The sequence below is a fragment of the Delphinus delphis genome, chromosome 10, assembly GCF_949987515.2.
Source record: "Delphinus delphis chromosome 10, mDelDel1.2, whole genome shotgun sequence".
Lineage (NCBI taxonomy): Eukaryota > Metazoa > Chordata > Mammalia > Artiodactyla > Delphinidae > Delphinus > Delphinus delphis.
Window position 1 is genome coordinate 29851700 of NC_082692.2, and position 19028 is coordinate 29870727.

The 19028-nt window shown below is 43.8% G+C and overlaps 1 protein-coding gene across 3 annotated transcripts in view; it reads left to right on the plus strand.

Annotated features, from left to right (window-relative positions):
- Positions 1-19028, plus strand: part of RCAN2 (regulator of calcineurin 2) — a 265692-nt gene that overhangs the window by 156565 nt on the left and 90099 nt on the right. The window contains exon 1 of one of the 3 annotated variants that reach the window (XM_060021716.1): positions 15449-15766. The exons of the other annotated variants lie outside the window; for them this stretch is intronic. Within the exon in view, the coding sequence (XP_059877699.1) occupies positions 15680-15766 (87 nt within the window). The 5' untranslated portion in view covers positions 15449-15679. Of the gene's footprint in view, positions 1-15448; positions 15767-19028 lie in introns of those variants that run through there. 3 annotated transcript variants of the gene reach the window in all.

A 19028-nucleotide genomic window follows, 5' to 3' on the forward strand; every position in this document is an offset into this window, starting at 1 on the left:
AAAGCAGTTTTTATTCTTTTGTAGAGCATTTGTCCTGAAACTCTTCCTCCTTACCTATTTTGACGAAGTAGTCAGACTTGCCTGAGAAGTGACCTGAAAATCTCTTCCCCCTTCTTGCCTTGAGCCTAGAGACAGTCCCCCATAGCCAGCGTCTTATTTTCTCTACTCCTGACTCTCCAGCTCTGTGAAAACACTCAAATGAACATATCTCCATCAAAGAAAGAGTTTGATTTCTCAACGCTTTGGAAATTTCCAAAGGTATGGCCTTGCCCAACAGACACACACAGCCCAAACCCCAGTCTAGGTGGTATGAATGTGTATAATCAGCCTGCCATGTTATACCAGAAACTGACATTTTGTGCATTTCCACCTAGCTTCTTAACCTCTCTCTCTTTATCTTCCTCCATCCTAGCTTTTTGATTTACCAAAACCCCTCCTTGAAAAGGGAGAGGAGATAAAAGAAGATAGGGGTTATGAAGGAGGATTTACTTTTTTAGATGCCTTCCTTCTCAGGCTGGCCCTAGAATTGTTAGAAATACAGAGCAAGGCATTTGGTGTCCTTACCTGCCGTTTTTAGGCAGATGGAATCTTCTTCAAGTACAGGGCATTAGTAGTCTGCAGCTTGACAATATCCATTGACGTGATCATAATGTACTTCTAATTATTTCTAATTTATGTTTCTCTTTTTATTTAAACATCTGTTTCTTTTTTTTAAAATTTATTTATTTATTCATTTTAGTTTTGGCTGCGTTGGGTCTTCGTTGCTGCTCACGGGCTTCTCATTGCGGTGAGCGGGGGCTACTCTTTGTTCAGTGCGTGGGCTTCTCATTGAGGTGGCTCCTCTTGTTGTGGAGCACAGGCTCTAGGGCAAGCGGGCTTCAGTAGCTGTGGCACGTGGGCTCAGTAGTTGTGGCTCGCAGGCTCTAGAGCACAGGCTTAGTAGTTGTGGCACACGGGCTTAGTTGCTCTGTGGCATGTGGGATCTTCCTGGACCAGGGCTCGAACCTGTGTCCCCTGCATTGGCAGGCAGATTCTTAACCACTGCACCACCAGGGAAGCCCTCTAATTTATATTTCTTACATTTAATCCTGATGACTTATTTATTTATTTGAAATCTCACCAATCATAACCAGCATGTATTACTAATTCAGCTATTTTTAAAAATTATGAATTTTACTAGAAAATCTTTTCTGATCTTATTCATTTGATCTTTTTTGCTTTTCAGCTCTTTTCTCAAGCTCCATTTACTCCCTGGTCTCTGTCTTGACACAGACTAACCCTGATATGTCAAATAACAATATGATTACCTGCTCATTTGCTAATTTAAGACATTCAAATTCAATTTAAAATGAAAGATTTTCCACATTTAAGAATTAAATCCTCTTACTTCTGGTTCTGTCCCCATTTGTTTTTTGATTCTGTATAAAATTGGATTTTGCATTCACAGCATACGTACTTCAACACAGACATGTGCACGCATGCTGTATTACTTAAGGTAAAGATGTCTTCTGTACCCGATATGCCCTAAAATCTCAGGGGCTTACCGGAAGAGAAGTTTGTTTCCCACTCATGTAAAACCCCATCGGCAGTGTGACGGGGAAGAGGAGGAAGGAGATAAGAGTGTGGTTCATGCAGTCATTCAGAGACCTAGGCTGATAAAGGCTCTGTCATCTTCAATACTTAGCTCCAAAGATCAGGTTGAAGAAACGAGGTCTTCTGGAGGTTCTTATGGGCCAGGTCTGAACGTGGCATTTGTTCTGTCGCCACTCCAATGGACAGAACTCAGACTGGGTACTGTAGCCCTGATTGGGGAACCACTTTCCAGAAACAGCTCTGCACCATGGAAGGAGCACAAGCTTCGGTAGACTTTCAGCCATCTCTCCTTATACAGATTAGTATATCGGAGGCTGCATGGCTACGCTTCTTATTAATTCTTCAGTATACATCTCTAGGACTCTCAAAGCTTGAGGAATAGGGCAGTGGGGTAGGAGAATTCATGCTGAGCACCAAAGACTAAAGCAGATGGAACTGCTACTGGGATAGATGGCTCAGAAATAGCCCATTCATGGAAAGAAGCGAGGGTGACCTCAGCTTGTCTTGTCTTTTACTCATGCATTCTTTCAGTCACTGATCAGACATTATCTTGATTACTTGATTTATGCCGGACAATGTGCTAAGTGCTGAGGACACAATAAAACATTTATCCCTACAGTGGGATAAATAAGGATTCATGTGCATTACGTATGTGGAAGTAATATGCATTATTTTAGTGGAGGAGACTTGCCTTCCACTAAGATAGCACGAGAAGTTCCCAGCACAAGGTCTCAGAGGTCTATTTGCGCATTAGGTTTCTAATGTTTCCTTACTAAAATCCCTTGCATATTTGCAGCCCCTGGTTCCAACTTTGCACTCCACTCTCATGTGTAGTAATATGATTTATTTGTTCTTAGTAGAAAGATCTCTCTGGCCACAGATCGTCTGAAGGATGGATTCAGTAGCAGTGAAATTAGAGGCAAGAAGAGCCAGGAAGCTACTGTTAGAGCCTTCACTGGGTCATTCTTCCCATGGAATAAAATTTAAATTTCTACCCATAACTCACAAAGCTCTTCATGGTCAGGCCCCTGCCTAACAGTCTAGCTGCATTTTCCACGCCTCCCAATCTATCATCCCTAACTCCATCTGGGAATTTCTGCAATATTGGGCCACTCATAGTTTCTCTCGCCTTACCACATCATCCCATGTTCCCGCCTGTACTTAAAATGTCATCTTACTACTTGTCTGCCCATGTAGATAACTGGAAAACTACTTATTTTTCAATGTTTAGCAAAATGTTCCTTGTTTAGGGAAAGCTTCTCTAACACCTATTCTATATGGCAAACTTGGATACTCATTCTCCTGTGCTCATACCACACTTTGTATCAACATCATTTATAGCAAATATAATTCATATTGTCACATCCTCATATCATATCATATCAATCATATTGTGATTCTTTACTCCCTTTCACAATGACCTCCTTGAGGAACAGGATAGTGACTTGCCATCTTTCTATGGCCAGCGCCTTGCGAGTACTGGGCACACAGTCTATGCACTAAATAGACATTGAATGGATGAATGGATGGATGAATTCTAATTGTAGGAGACCACCCATGTGAAGCAGAGTTCTTAATAATATGGCATGTATTGAGCAGTTCAGTTTGTTTCAACAGTAGGATGTGTGCAGAGGAGTAGTTGGAAAAGAAATGGCTGGAGAAGTAGGTTGCTGTCACCATATTAAAAACCAACAACAAAAAACCATTTGATTCTACCATCAATGGGAAGGCAATGAAGGTAGCTGGGCCAGGGGAGTGATGTGGTCAGAACCAGTTCTCACCAGTATGAATCTGGTGGTACCAAATAAGAAGATGGGGCAGGCAGGGAGGCAGAGTGGGTAGGAGGCTGATAGTGGACCTTTGTTGTTTTTGAGCTTCCAGCATCCTCACACCCCTCTGTGTTGGGGAAGTCTCCCCTCCATCACCCATGGTGAGGATATCACCTGCCACTAAGAGGCCATGGGAACCAAAATTTTCCTACCCAGATCTCCTAGCTGTTGGGTTTAGGGTGATTCAGGATGTGACCAGTTGGACACCACACTCAAAACTTTGACTCCACAGAATACTGCACAAAATCACAGGGACAGTTAGGGATCACTCATGGCAGTAGAGGAGGAGGGACATGTCCAGGAGTTGTAGGTTCCGGTGGTAGTGTCCTATCCACATTCGTTCCTGTAGCATCACCTCGGAGGTTGTCTTCTGCAGTTTAGACGCTCTTGGTTCCCACCTAATTTCTGAAGCTCTTTCTCAAAATTCTTGTTAATTCTGTGATACCTGATAACTTCCTTGTATGTTCCTTTTCTGATAGTTAGCCAAGAGCGGTTTCTATCACTTGCAGCCAAGTGCCCTGACAGGTACAGAGTTGAAAGAGTGGTGGGCATTGATGGATGCCCACCCAACATCCATTCCCTTCCTAACCCAGATCTTTGCTTGCATATCCATCCATTCTCATGCAAGCCACATACTTTAGCTTTTTAACACCATTCCTTGCTGGAGGAGTAGGTTCAAGTTGACCTAAGCCCATCAGCACATTCCTTACCCCAACTGCAGCGTGTTCAGAAGTGAACAGGTGACCTAAATGGTCTAGCTGTAGAATGAAATACAGGCTGTGATTGCTAATGGCAGCCAATTTGGAAATCAGCTTTAGAATGACACTGAGCTTCAGAAGACAGAGTCAGAGAAACAAGGCCCTTTGACAACCTCACTGAACCTCGGGATCAACCAGCCCTGAACCTTAGTGAAGCTGTGCACTAGTCAAGCCAATGGAAGGGATCAAAGATGACTGAGCTTATGATGTAAGTTATTGGGTGGAGGGCGGTGTCACAGTTGAAACAGGGAGCACAGGAAGAGGAGCGGGCTTAGTGGGAAGATTAGAAGAAGCTCAGGTCCAAATATGCTACATTTGCTTTTTTAGACTTTTTTGGGGGGTGGGGGGCGGGGTATGCGGGCCTCTCACTGTTGTGGCCTCTTCCATTGCGGAGCACAAGCTCCGGATACGCAGGCTCAGCGGCCATGGCTCATGGGCCCAGCCGCTCCGTGGCATGTGGGATCTTCCCGGACCGGGACATGAACCCGTGTCCCCTGAATCGGCAGGTGGACTCTCAACCACTGCGCCACCAGGGAAGCCCTGTTTTTTTTCTTTTCTTCATAATTCTTTAATTTCAAGTAAAGAGTAAGATTCATCGAATACTTTCATGTATTTACACCTCAACTAAAGTCTAGGCCTTTTTGAAAGAGAGTAGACATAGTTGCATAGAAAGACCACTACTCATAGATTTGGTTCCATGCTATGGTCTTAGCATGAGAGGGAGAGTGGGGCTAGGCTGAAAGGGAATCTGTTTCTAGAGTTTTGATTAGTCAGAACCATAACAGTTTTGCAATAGTATCCATTCCTAATCAATACCAATAAAGACTAGTATCTACTGCTGTAAGTTGTAATCTCAGTTTTTACCGTTACCCTTTTCTGCTAATGTAAAGATTAATGTTACTAGCTAACTATTGAAATGAACAAATGTGGATGTGTATCTCACTGTCATGGGTGTATAAATCTGATCACAATGTACTCTTGTCACCTGCATCGTGAAGTTATTTCAGATAAACTTACCACTGTCTACACAGGCTTGGAATTTTAGAATCTCCTTCCCTCCCTGCCTCCCCTTCTCCTTTTTCTGGTACCTCCAACCTCGATGCCTTCACTCTCCAGCCCCAGACCATTACCTTGACAGCCAAATAGTTGTTAAATCTTGAACATTCTATCTCCATGGTGTTTCTCATATCCATTTCTTTCCTTATATTACTATTACCTCTCCAAGATCCAGCCCCTCATCACTTTCTGGCTAAAGTTTGGAAACAAAAATTTCCAATCCCTCTTCACTCCGATTCAACCTAGATCTTTTCATAAACTTTTGATAGATCCCATATCTTTCTGAGTGAAATATACTCACTCTTCACCCTGGCACTCAAATTCCTCACCTTTGTGGCTACAAACGTCTCTTCCCATCTTACAACGCACCATGGCCCTGCTCGGACTTGCCATTCAAACTAAATGAGCCATTTGCTGGTCTTTAAACAAACCCCAACCTTGCTCACAAGACCTTGATCTCTATTAGTTCTACTAAGCGTCCATATCATATGCCCTCCTCTTTCATTGAAAGCTTTCTTGATTTTGCTGGTAGATGGGATCTTTCATCTTTTTAAGAGACCCACCCTTGTCACTGGCACCATCTTCTCCTTACAGATAAGACTTTGAAACCTTAACTGTGCAACATCTCCATTGCTTTTCCTGACCACCACCCCCCGACTAACTCCCCCACCGCCTACCCTCCTTTTAGTCACCGAGTTCTTTCTTATATTTCTACAATGTCTCATTGACGAATTTGGTCCCTCATTGCCACTGGCTTAGATAATCCAGTCAAATACAGCCAAGTATCTACTCTCTTAAATTTCCTTTGAGATGTCAATTTTCTCCCCTTCTGCCTTTGTTACATTCCAATCCAGTCTTCACATCAGCGCCAGACTCCTTTCAAAAGTGCAGATGTGTTCATGTTCTCACTTCTAGAACGTTGAAGTGAAGAGTTCACACTTTGGAGATAAGCCCTTCAAGATTCAACCTGGCTCTACCACTTTCTAGCTATTTGACCTTGGGCAAATGACTTCCTCATTTCGAAATGGGGCCTATTGTGAAGTTTAAATAACACAATACTTGTGAATTTTTGCAGAGGGACTTCACAACTGTTGCCCTAAGTCAATGATAGTGTGATGGGATGATAAATTCCAAGTTTCAACTGAGTCGTGATAACATAGTAAATACGACATTTTGAACAGACCAATAGGTCTGTTCTGCATATAGGTATCAGACCAATATGCAGATTTTCAAAGCAGGTGGCCCAAAACTAGTTAGATTGCTCTGAAACCTGAAGGAGGGAGAAGCAAGTGGAAATGAAAGATGATTCTGTGAGCAGGTTTTCTTTGCAGAAATCCATCCTGGGACTCCTGCTGTTACCTCAGGCGGGAGGGTTAGGTGGTGGCAGCTCCCTCACCTCAGGTCTGATTGGAGGCAGGAGGCATTTCCATGGGATAGTTTGGAGACCTGAATCTGTGGTCCCTGATGAATGACTCCCACTTTAGTGTCCCCTGTTACTCTAGGGCTGTGTGTGTGGACTTTTTTGGTTGTTAGGGACAGAAACAATATCTGAATTAGCTTGGGGAAAAAACGGAGGCCTTGGTTGGGATAATACTAGAATATGGAAGAGTTGACTGAGGAGACCCATGCAAGGACAAGGTGCCCCCAGGCCTCAGGAGCAACCGGAAACGAGGACTCCAATGCTTCTAGGACTTCCTTCCTCCACTTTTTCTTTCAGTTTCTGTCTGAAGGTGGCTTTGTGGTGAAAAAAACATGGCCAGCCACAGTCCCAGGGTTCCGGCACCACAGGGCACTGGCACTCCTGACCCACTTTGGGTCTGGGAAATCCTCTCGGGAACTCTGACTGGCTTGGACTGGTCAGGGCCTCCCTCAGATGAACCCAGGGCGGGGAGGAAGAACAGCTCCCAGAGAGACAGGGGTGCTAAGCAAACACGCTATTAATTTTCTGCCCTGTAACTTTTCAAGTGTGTCAACTTAGACATAGCACGGCCCGGTGTAATCCCCCCACAAGCCGGTTCAGATGGGGAGGACGGGAAGGGGGATAGGTCTTCCTAAAGGTGGATCGAAGCAGGGATGAAACCCTGAGAGCTGGGGAAGAGGGTAAGGCAAAAAAGAAGTGAGGGCTTCCCTGGTGGTGCGGTGGTTGAGAGTCCGCCTGCCGATGCAGGGGACACGGGTTCGTAACCCGGTCCGGGAGGATCCCACATGCCACAGAGCGGCTGGGCCCGTGAGCCATGGCCACTGAGCCTGCGCGTCCGGAGCCTGTGCTCCGGAACGGGAGAGGCCACAACAGTGAGAGACCCGCGTACCGCAAAAAAAAAAAAAAAAAAAAAAAAAAGAAGTGAGACGGCTTCTTCAGAGTGCTACTCGAGGATGAGCTGTAGGATATTCGTGGGGCCTCTGGAGGTGCCCACCGGGCAGTGGAGGGATGAGGACGGTCCCCGAGTCTGACCGAGGGCATTGCAATTGCCACTTAGCCGGGACTTGTGTAGGATGGGGAGCTGGCCTTTTCTGTCGCTCCTTCTCTCCTGTAAGTGTCCCTCTCACTTCTTATGGACCCCCCGGCTCCCACTGCACCATTCCCATCACCCTGTGACCCGAGGCCCCTTCATTTGCCTCACTCTCCCTTGCCAGGTTCACGTTCCTTTAAAGAGACCCGCGGCAGCCCCTCTTCTCAGCTGGCTTCCACAGCTGAAGGATGCCACTCATTCCATTATCCAGTCACCGACACATTTCCCTGAGCTGTCACTGTGTGGCAGCCCCCATTGTAGGCACTGGGGGAAAACACAGTGAGCAAGGTAGAGGGGCCCTGCCCTCATGGAGCTTTCATTCCAATGGAGAGATCAACAGAAACTACACAAATAAATATGTGATATCAGTTAGTGGTAAGTGCTTTGAAGAAAAATAAAACAAGGCGGGGAGATAGTGAGAAGGGTCCTACTTAGATAGGCTAATCAGGGTGGGCTTCTCTGAGGCGGGGGCCTTTGAGCTGAGGCCTGAATGCTGTTGGAGGAGTGAGCCCTGCTGAGATGGGGGAAATGGACTTCCAGGCGAGGGAAGCCAAGGGGCTGGAGGTGAGAATGTGTTTGACTTGTGATGACCAGACCTAAGTGAGGTATCAGAGAAGAAGAAATGCAAATAGCTCTTGACCAGATGAACAAATGCCCCACCAGGCTCATCATAAGAAGAATGCAAACCAAAAACCCATTGAGAACTGTGGTTATTTAGACTTTTTGCTTGCTCAGGTCAGAAACAGAATCTGAATTAGTTGGAGGAAAGCCAGGGAGGTATTGACTGGGACAATGCTATACTAGTTCACATATAGAAAGATCCTTAGATGTCCCCACAGTAGGAGAAATGCACCGAGATAACCACATCTCACTCACCAGATAGGCAAACGTCCAAGGCATTCTACAACACGTGCGGTGGGGAAACCCCCTTTCTCATAAATTGCTGGTGGGGAAGCAAAATGGTACAACCCCAATGGAGGAGAATTTGTCTAAATCTAGCAAAATTATCCATACATTTGCCTTTTAACCCAGCAATTTCACTTCTAGAATCTGTCCCAAAGTTACAGTAGAAAAATGTGAGTAGATATAAGCCAAGCCTATCCATTGCTGCACTATTTAATAGCAAAAGACTGGAAACAACCCAGATACTCATCAGTAGGGGCTTAGTTGCACCAACGTGGTAGATCCACATAGTACACCTGGTGGAATACTATACAGCTGTGAAAAGGAATTGGACTCCTTTTACATATGACTATGTAATGATCTCTAGGATCATGCTTTCTAGTGATAAAAGCAAGACAGAGAAAAATGTGCAAAGTATGCTATCATTTGTCAAAGAAAGGGAGGGAAAATAATACACATATATATTTATATATTTTTAAATGAGAGAACAGATAAACAATAAAGATGAAATAACAGTAACCTGTATGGGAGGGAAGGAGGGAATTTGCTGGAGGAGACAGGGAGAGAAGCTAGATTTCTTTGTAGAGTTGTAGTTTGAGTTTTGAACCATGTAATATGCTTTATACTTATAAAACAAACCTAAATTTACTGAGAAAGCAATCCCTAGGAATCAAATTTGAAGGAAACAAATGAACCTAACTTGGTTTCCAGTTGGTGGAGGAGAGGAACTATTCCAAATGACTGAAACACAGGAATCTCTACCATCCTTATGGGATATACCCTTAGGACAAAAAGAACCGGGGGATAAAATCTTAAATTGTTCCTACTGAATATTGTGATTCTGAAGCTGCTGTGTATTGTAGTATTGAATAACGCAAATGAGTAATTACGTTACTGGTAAGAACCAAGATATTTGGTGTGGAAGAAGGAGGATACAGATGTATGACTGAAAAATTCTGGATTTGATTTGGAATTATCAGTCAGAACTCAAGATGCACGTTATCTTTAAAACCCATTTATTCAACTATACTTCAATTACAAAATAAATTTAAAAATATATAAGTAAGGCCTTATTATTTAAAAAAAGTTTAAAAAACACATTTATATATTTTCTAGTTCAGTCCACTAAAAAGTCTTATAAACAATAGCTGACTCAGTGCCAAGAACACCTCTAAGTCTATAGATTATGATCTTGAAATATGTTGAAATACTAAATGAAACTGAGAAAGAAATGACTGATTCCTTATCTGGGGCAGGAAATGGACAGGATGAGTCTGGAACATTTTGGCCTGCCAGAAGGTGAGGTAGCCCTCAAAGACTACTGAGATTGTGTCAAAAGGACGCAGGAGCCAACCTGCTGAGATTCTCACCAGCAATTTAAGCATCAATAAGATAAAGCGATGGTGATGAATTGGGAGATTGGGATCGACATATATACACTAATATGTATAAAATGGATAACTAATAAGAACCTGCTGTATAAAAAAATAAATAAAATTCAAAAATTCCCCCCCAAAAGATAAAACAACAGTGGATTTAAACCCATCAAATATGTTTAGTCCACGAGTTCATAAAGATGCTTAATAAAGTAAAAAACCTCAGTGATCTTCTTTGAAGGATAATGTGAAGCAAGTCATTTTAAAAAAAAAAAGCTAGTTAATAAAGGAAAAGAATCAAGTGTGTATTTTGCCTGTCTTACAAAAATGTAGCTCAGGGTAACTCCATAGTAGATGAGAGGTAGTTCCTTGTAATGGAAGTACTCTATGAATAAATAAAGAGGGAATACCATCATTTTGCAACTTATAAAGAAAGAGTAAATCTACTCATTGAGCATGAAGGGCTGCTAATACCACAAAAAAGAGATGGCCAGGCATTACATACCCGCAATGGAAGTATACAGCACCATTCGTGAAGGAGTCTTGCCAAACCCAAAACCTATCAAGCGTCTGGATCTAATGAACAGGACCTACAGGTAAGAGAGAAACCAATTAAATGAAACTATGTGGAATTCATCAAGAAAATCCAGACTGGGGAGAATTCTAAAGGACAAATAACATGGTTTTATCATCACCAACAACAAACTGCAAGGAAGAAAAAAGAAGACATGGAGGAGGACTCTATAGACTAAAAGAGACATGAGAGACATAGTAGTTTAGATCCCAGCGTGAGTAAACAAAATGTTAAATAAAGGAAGGATGGAAGGATGGGACCAGGGAGGGGATGGAGAGGGAGCGGGGAGGGAAGAGAATATTGGTAGTGCAGCTGGAGGAATGTGAACACTGGCAGGACATTTGATGATACTGAGGAACTGTTCTTGCTTTTGTGTGTGTGTGATGATAGGTATTATGATTTCAAAAGACAAGCCCTTGTCTTTTCAAGATAGACACTGAGATATTTACGGATGAAACGATATGATGTCAGACATCGGCTTCAGAATAACCGGGAGTGAGTGCGAGTGGTTGGGTACATGGAACGCTGGTGCTCAGACTTGAACTTGCGTCAGAATCACTGGGGGGCCTTGTTAAAATACAAAGACTGGTCCTACCTACCCAGTTTGGGGTGTGGCGCAAGAATTTGCCTTTCTAACAAATTCCGGTGGTGTTGATACTGTTGGTCTGGGGACCACACTCTGAGACCCACTAGCAGAGAGGAAGGAAGGTTGATCCCAAGCTATTGTACTTGGGTGGTGGGTACATGAAAGCTCATTGGAGTATTCTTTCGACTTCTGAATACGGCTGAGATTTTCAACGGTAAACATTAAAAAAAAGTGATCCAGAAGGACACATAGAGGGAGGAAAGTCTTTGATGCCCCATAGTTGTAATGGGAACATCTACACTCATTAGCAAACCCGACTTGGCTGCTGCCTCTGGGATTAGAAGGTCCCCATCTCCTCCTGCCCACTTGGGGGTTAGTGCCTCAGCTCAGCTGTCAATCCTCTTGGAGAACTACCTGGCCTGAGGGGTAGGGAAGTGGTCTTTGTCTCAGGGTCTGCATCGTGCTGCATCCATTTCCTTAATGTGGTCCATCATTGGAAGAACCATGGTTTGAATGGTTTTTCTGGCCACTTCACCTGGAAAGGGTGCTTCTGAGCAGAGCTGTGCCAGGGTTCAGCTGTCAGTGGTGGGGGTGATTACTGAACTCAGATGCCCATGTATCCTGCAAGGACCTTTCTCAAACTCCAGATCAGGAGGCACCTCTATGGGTTGGAGTCCTTCTGCTTGCTTTTTTAGATTCATTTATTTATTTATCCATTCATACTTCAGATATTCCTTAGAGTGCCTCCTAAGTGACAGGTACTTTTCTAGCCCCTGAGAAGACAGCAGGGAACAGCATAGGCAAAAACCTCTGTTTTGTGGAGATTACATTCTAGTTGGGGACACAACAAAGAACAAGTCAGGAAATAAGTGAACAGTTTCAGATAGTGCTATGAATAAAATTAGAGAGAAGATGCCGGATGGTGATTGAGTCCGTGTGTGTGTGTGCGTGTGCACACACGGGTACACGTATTTTATTTAGGTGATCAGGGAAGACTTCTCCAAGGAGATGACACGTGAGCTGAGAGCTGGATGGTAAGAAGGAGTCGGCCATGCAGAAATCTGGATATCTTTTGACAAAGGCAGTAGCAAATGGGAAGGCCTTGAGATGAGAAGGAGCTTGGCATTTATTTTTTATTTTTTTGGAATCCCAAGAAGACCAGTGAATCTGGGATGTAGAGAGGAAAGGGAGAAATGGTGAGCTCAGGTGGGAGGGAGAACAGACAAGAGCTAGGGTTCATAGGACCTTGTAGGCATATCCCGGGTGCTTATATACAGACCCCAGGTACCTCCCAGGCTGCCAGTCATCCCCCAGCTATCAAAAGGTACATTCTATCTGGAGAAATAGGGCACAATTTTAACGGGGAAGGCCCCTAGGGACTCTAATCTATAGGAAAGTGTTTTGTATAAGCAACTGAATAGTATAATATAGCCAATTTGTTGAACCAACCTATTAAAAATCCAATAATTTTATTTCAAAATCACTACATGCTCTCGATGCCTCTAATGTCACCCTAAGTGCACTATTCACTCAATTTAAGATTTGCTCCCCTATAGTATTACCCATCATACAGATGCCTCTATGCCAGGTAGTACTATAAGTTATCAGTCATTTCATGCTAATAGAAGTGAATTGAAAGCTGTGTCCTTGAAAAGATATTTTTAAACAGGAAAGCATAAAGTTAGTGGACTCAAGAGTACGAGAAGGGATCTCCAGGGAAGAAACAAATCAACAGGGAGACACTGAAGATGCATCAGGAAACAACTACCTATTTTACAGTTTGGAGTGAGGCTCCACTTCCTGGATAGACTAATGTCCTCCTGCCAAGACGTGTCAGAGCAAAGCTCTTTCTCTTGAAATAACGCATGTATACCCTCTATAGCTATTTCGTAAACAGAAAGTGTGCAGTAATTCACAGAACGCTTTAAGTGAACAGAGCAATGGTTAACCTTAAACTCTGTGAACCGTAGGAGCTGTCATTAATACAGTGTAGCCTTTTCATGACGATGAGACCGTTCTGTCCCCAAGGCAGCTCACGTGGCTGGGGTGAGCAGGTCAGTCACTCCCAGCTCTGCATTCGGGGACTTTATATTGGTTGCTTCAAGTCAGCCGTGATGAGGATATTTACATCAAAGGAATCAGCAAATGCTACACATCAGGCTTTTCCTTTCAGAGCTGATTGTTAAATATTTACCAGCACACTGCTGCCGTGGCCCTTAAAAAAATAAATTTGGGGATATACCACGGCATATGAAAAAAATAGCCTTGTTTTGGTTTTGCCTTTTGAACCGATGTTAGCGATATTTAAATTTGTATTCATCTTCTTGTATACTTTACATTTCAGCTATATTTATGTATAGATAGACCCGTTCACTTTCTCAAAAACCTTTGCCGGGCATTCCATGGTTGACCAGATAGATGCAAAGGGCCCCTCGAGGCTTTGCGTCACCTGGCTCTTTCTGCCTTGTTTATCCCTGGCTCTGGACAAATTTAACCTTAAATGTGCCTCATCCCCCCCCAAAAAAACCCCTATTCTTTCTTTGCTCTGGATATTTCTAGTCTGCAGCCCCTGCCTTGGGGGCTCTCTTCACCCCTTCTCTGTCTGACAAAGTCTTACCCGTGTTTCAAGGTCAGAGCAGAAGTCATGTCCTGCTCCTGGAGGCTCATCTGCCCCAGCTCCCTTCAGCATCCATTGCTCTTTCTCCAGTGCTCCCACCAAGTGCCATCCATCCCTCCTTTGCCACCATCACCATTGCCTTGTTTTATAGGTGTTTGTCTCCATGTCTGATCTCCTCCCCTGGATTTTAAGCTCCTTGAGGATAGTGAATTTTACTTATTCATCATTTTATCCTTTGGAGCAGCTGGTATAGAGCTTTGTACATAGTCATCACGCAGTAAGTGTTAGTTGAATTCTCTGCAGACATGATTTCATATTCCCCACAGTGCCCTGGACAACACAGTAAGTGCTGTACACACGCACACGCACACGCGCACACACACACACACACCACCACCACCACCACCACACACAGTTTCATCAGTCTAAATATTTCTATTTGTGGACTGATTTCTTTTAACCTGGGAATGCCTTGTTGAAGGGGAACATTAGACTCACATGAAGCCCCAAATGAGGATCAACCACAACACTTCTACCTTCAGTCTAAAATGTCCCCTTTCTCATCTGCACGCAAAATTGGACCACCTTGTCCAGTCATGGCTTAGAAAGGTGCCGATCTGTGTTACGAATCATGACCTCTGATAGCCACTGAAGATGCACCTGCATTCCTACTGGGCATAGATCCTGCCAGAATGTAAGTTCTGCTGGTATTTTTGTAACCAATGATAAAATGAAAACGATTCGGATTTTTTTCCTTTGCTCACTTCCACTGTAAAAGAAGGCTGCCCCTGTTTGGTTTGTTCATTCATTAAACAATTATTGCCTTCTCATGCCAGACACTCGGCTAAAGTCTCAAGAGATAAAGATGAATTATCCACGGCCCTGCCCTTCTGGGGTTCACATTTAGGAAAAGAGACCGAAAAAGCCATCAGACGTGTTCAGAGTCTCAGGCGAAATCAAGCCCCGAGGCTCTGACGATGACCCACATCAGTGCGTTTGCCCGCTAGATTCTGCCATCTGTCCCCGCATGAGATGTTTGCTGTAACTCCTTGCCACTGCCCGCTTTGGGTTTGAATGACCTTGGAGACAGCCTGAAATCCCGAGCTTTTAGAGTTTCTGGTCTGCACATATGTGCTTCAAACAGAAATCCACAAACCTCTAATTATCTCCTCTTAGCAGGCTGCCTACATGACTGACGACCAGCTCTTTAGTCACTCCAAGAATGGATTTCTGTGTAGCCTGTGCCCTCCCGGGATGCATGAGGATGCCCAGAACATGTGTGGCCGCTCTGAGCGGCACAGGGCAGTTAACAGAAGCCACGCAATTTGCAAAATGCCTCAACTTCCTGCTCATTTCTGAGACAGAAAATGGTCACACCTTAACCTCCGGAGGCTCATCAGCGGAATAATTCCCACCCCCACCCCAAAGAGAGCCTCTGGTGTCAGATTCCACCCCCTCCCCACCCTTGCTTTTTGCAAACATAAGCACTCGGGCCGAAACAACAGCTATGACTCAGTTCCTAGCGAACGCTGCCTGAATTGATTTAGTCTGAGTTCAGATTTAGCACATAATCATGTTCAATTTGCTCCACTGCACTGCCTAGAGATAAAAGGCTGGGGGGAAAAAAATAGCTCCAGCTTGTGTCAGTCTTTGCGGTGATGTCATTGACATCAGAGAGCCAGCCGCTCTTACTCTGCCCTGCTGCCTGAGCCGCGGCGGGCTGTGTGCGTGCAGCGGAGTGGGCTCAGGTGCCCAGCTCGGCCATCCCCAGGGCAGGGCAGCGCCCGGCCGGCCCGGAAACATCCACCTGGAAGGCTCTTTCCAGCCCGCACGACTCGGAGGCTGCCTAGCTGTTTATTGTCAATTCCGGAGGGGGAATGCCAGCCCCTAGCATGGACTGTGATGTTTCCACTCTGGTTGCCTGCGTGGTGGATGTGGAGGTCTTTACCAATCAGGAGGTTAAGGTACGCACCTGCAATCTTCTGTTTCATTGTTGCTGTTGCTGAAGCTGCTTGGAGGCTTGTTAGCTTAAGGGAACAATACTTTGGTTCATAGTTTTCAGCTCACGATCTGCGCTAGAAATGCATGTGGTGAGTGCCTGACTCTATTAATTAGAATAAGTTAGACGAGGGACTGGCACATTCATTTTCAATGGAATAAGGTTGGAAAAACCACTGTCTGTTTGTTCTTGCCTTTTCTATTAGGTGAATCCCAGTTGTCCTTTTCACAGTAGACATGTTTTCATAGTCTCCGTGTCAATAAGAATTAGCCAGTCCTTAATGCTGAGAGGGGTTTTAAATCGATGATTAAATGAAGAAAGCACATATAATAAACATCGTACCCAGGACACCCTGATCGTGGGACATTAACCCCTTGATGGGACGTCACTTACATAGGCCGTGATGTGGTCTGCAAATTGAACAAAAGCTGTTCTACAGATGGCAGTTTCAATCCCCAGCTCTCTGGAAGTCAGAGTTGGAGAGCAGCTGTCTAAATTTCCTTTGTCAGGCAAAAGAAGCAAGTCATCTTCCCTGAACAGTTGTCCATAAAGAAAGTTCAGGCATAAATAAATTTTGCGTAGTATTCTAGGGCGCTGGTCCTCACTGACTGTCTGCAACAATTGTTTGATTATCATGGGTAATTGTCTCCTGATGACATACATTCTCTTTGCTTTTCCCCTTTGGTTTTATGTTCTGAAAAAGATGCCATGCTTGTGAAATGGGCATTTTGATTTCTTCTCTCATATTGAAAATAAGAACTAGCAGAAGCTTCTTATTTAAACAGTTCACACACACGACAAAAAGGATAGTTGCTCATTGTGTGATGGGAGGAAGGAAAGGGGAATTGCACTGCATAATCATTTGTCACCTTCCCCTTAGTCTTTACTTAAAAGGAAGACCCAGAATTCTTTATTTTGGGGTGTGCAGATGACACCCTGGTGCTTCCCAGGTGGGAATTTATGTGTCCACTAGCATAACACATGGCTCTGTCATTCAAGACTGCAGTTTTGAACACCCTTTTGAAATGAATTCAAGAATCTGTTTTGTTGCTTCTGCATGTTTTAAACATGTGACTTGCATTTACCAGTTCTTAGGCCAGTGCTGTGAAGTGTCTGACCACCTGTCATGCTGAGGTTCCGAAAATTAGAAGGTAATGGTTTGGTGCTGCCCGTGGTCGTGTCCACGAATGGAAACATGCGTGTAGCGACTCACAGCCCCGCTGGCCGTACACGCTGTGTACACTCCAGAAGGGAGCAGCCCTCAAAGCCCCTCCAGTTCAAAACCAATTTAAATTCCGACGTGGGTAACTGAGTAGAGAGCCATCTCCCAGCACCTGCTGGAACAGAATTATGCGTACATAAAGTAACACTTTACGATTCCCTTCTCTTCTGAACCGTTCCCTTTTAATTACGTGCTGGGCCTGTGAACGTCATAAAATAAATAATCTAGACTTTTTTGGTCCAAGAAATGATGGTGAGAAAATATTGATTAGGCATCTGGAGTCTGCCGGGCATTGTGCTCTTACAGGAAGGAGTTTAAAATATGCTTAGATGACGTAGGTATTTGTCATATAGACATACAAAGAACCACTTACCCAATATTTCTCTTTTTAAAATCATTGCTCTTTTTTTACTTATTTTTTATTGAAGTATAGTTGATTTACAATGTTTCAGGTGTACAGCAAAGTGATTCAGTTATATGTGTGTATATATATATATATATTCTTTTTTCAGATTCTTTTTCATTATAGTTTATTACAAGATACTGTATATAATTCACTGTGCTATACAGCAGTTCCTTGCTATTTATATTTTATATATAGGAGGGCATATCTGTTAATCCCAAATCCCTAACTTATCCCTCCCTCCCCCTTTCCCCGTTGGTAACCATGTTTGTTTTCTATGTCTGTGAGTCTATTTCTGCTTTGTAAATAAGTTCATTTGTATCATTTTTTAAGATTCTACATATATGTGATATCATATGATTTTGTCTTTCTCTGTCTGACTTACTTCACTTAGTATGGTAATCTTTAGGCCCATCCATGTTGTTGCAAACATGCCCAATATTTCTTAAAGACAGACTATTTTGTGGAATTCAGGGGACACAAAATTCTTACAGCTGGTTGTACTTGAGTGGTTGGGATGGTGTCATGGAGCAGGTGGTACTTGAACTTGACGATGGGTAGATTTTGATACAGGAAGAGGGAGGGCACGGGGGCAGGAAGGCATTCCATCTTGCAGTCAGGTGAGTCAGTGCATTCGACTGCAGTAGGATCTCTGTGAGAGACTGGAGGGGGGACAGAGGGGGGTCAGGGCCAGATTATAAAGCCTGTCACCCTGTTCGTCAGAAATGTGTGGGGTTTTCTGGGAAGACTCCCACCAGAAGGATGCATTACATGTCCTTCCTGCTAAATAGCTTCGAATTACAGTTGATTTGTTTCTCTGAAACAAGTTACTTAATCATTCTGTGCCTTAGTTTTCTCATCTGTAACGTGGGGATAATAGTAGTTCCTACCTTGTTGGCTTGGTAGGAGGATTAAAGAAAATTATACATGTAAAACAATTAATACAGTGCCTGACATATTTCGTGTTCAATAAATGTTAGCTGTCACCATTATCGTCCATGGTCATCTTTTTAGACGTTCTCTAAAGGTAATAGGTTACTTTCCCCAGTTTACTGGAATGTCCTATCTCCAGATGACTTTACAATGGCAGTCCAGGACATAGAAAGTGTTTCCACTGCCATCCCCCCCACCCCACACACACACAGCCCAGCAACTTAGAAAACACTGCCCTTCCTTTCAGACATTTAATCATTTAACGTAAATCAGTGACGTTATTAACAAGCAAAATTAAGGCAGGCCCAAGAGGTCTGTTGAGAAAACCTGTATGTTCCTCGTTCAGAAGTGAGCAGGGCTTAGTGTCATGAAGGCACATTCAGATGTCAAATTCTGGCACCAAAGTTTCCCCAAAGGTAAACATCATTAATTACCAATTTCAGATCCATAGTGGAGCCAGGAGTTCCTTTCTTCCAAGTCCAATATTTCCTGTCAGAGAAAAGGAAGGCACCGGTTGGGGGTCCGTTTCACCTGCCTGCATCCAGCTTGTTTGATCTCAGGCTCTTTTTTGCTTTTTACAGACTCTCCCTTTCTACCTGGAGCCCCATTGGGAAGCAACCACACCAGGGTTATGCAACCAGCAGACTTTCTTAGCAAATACATTGGTTA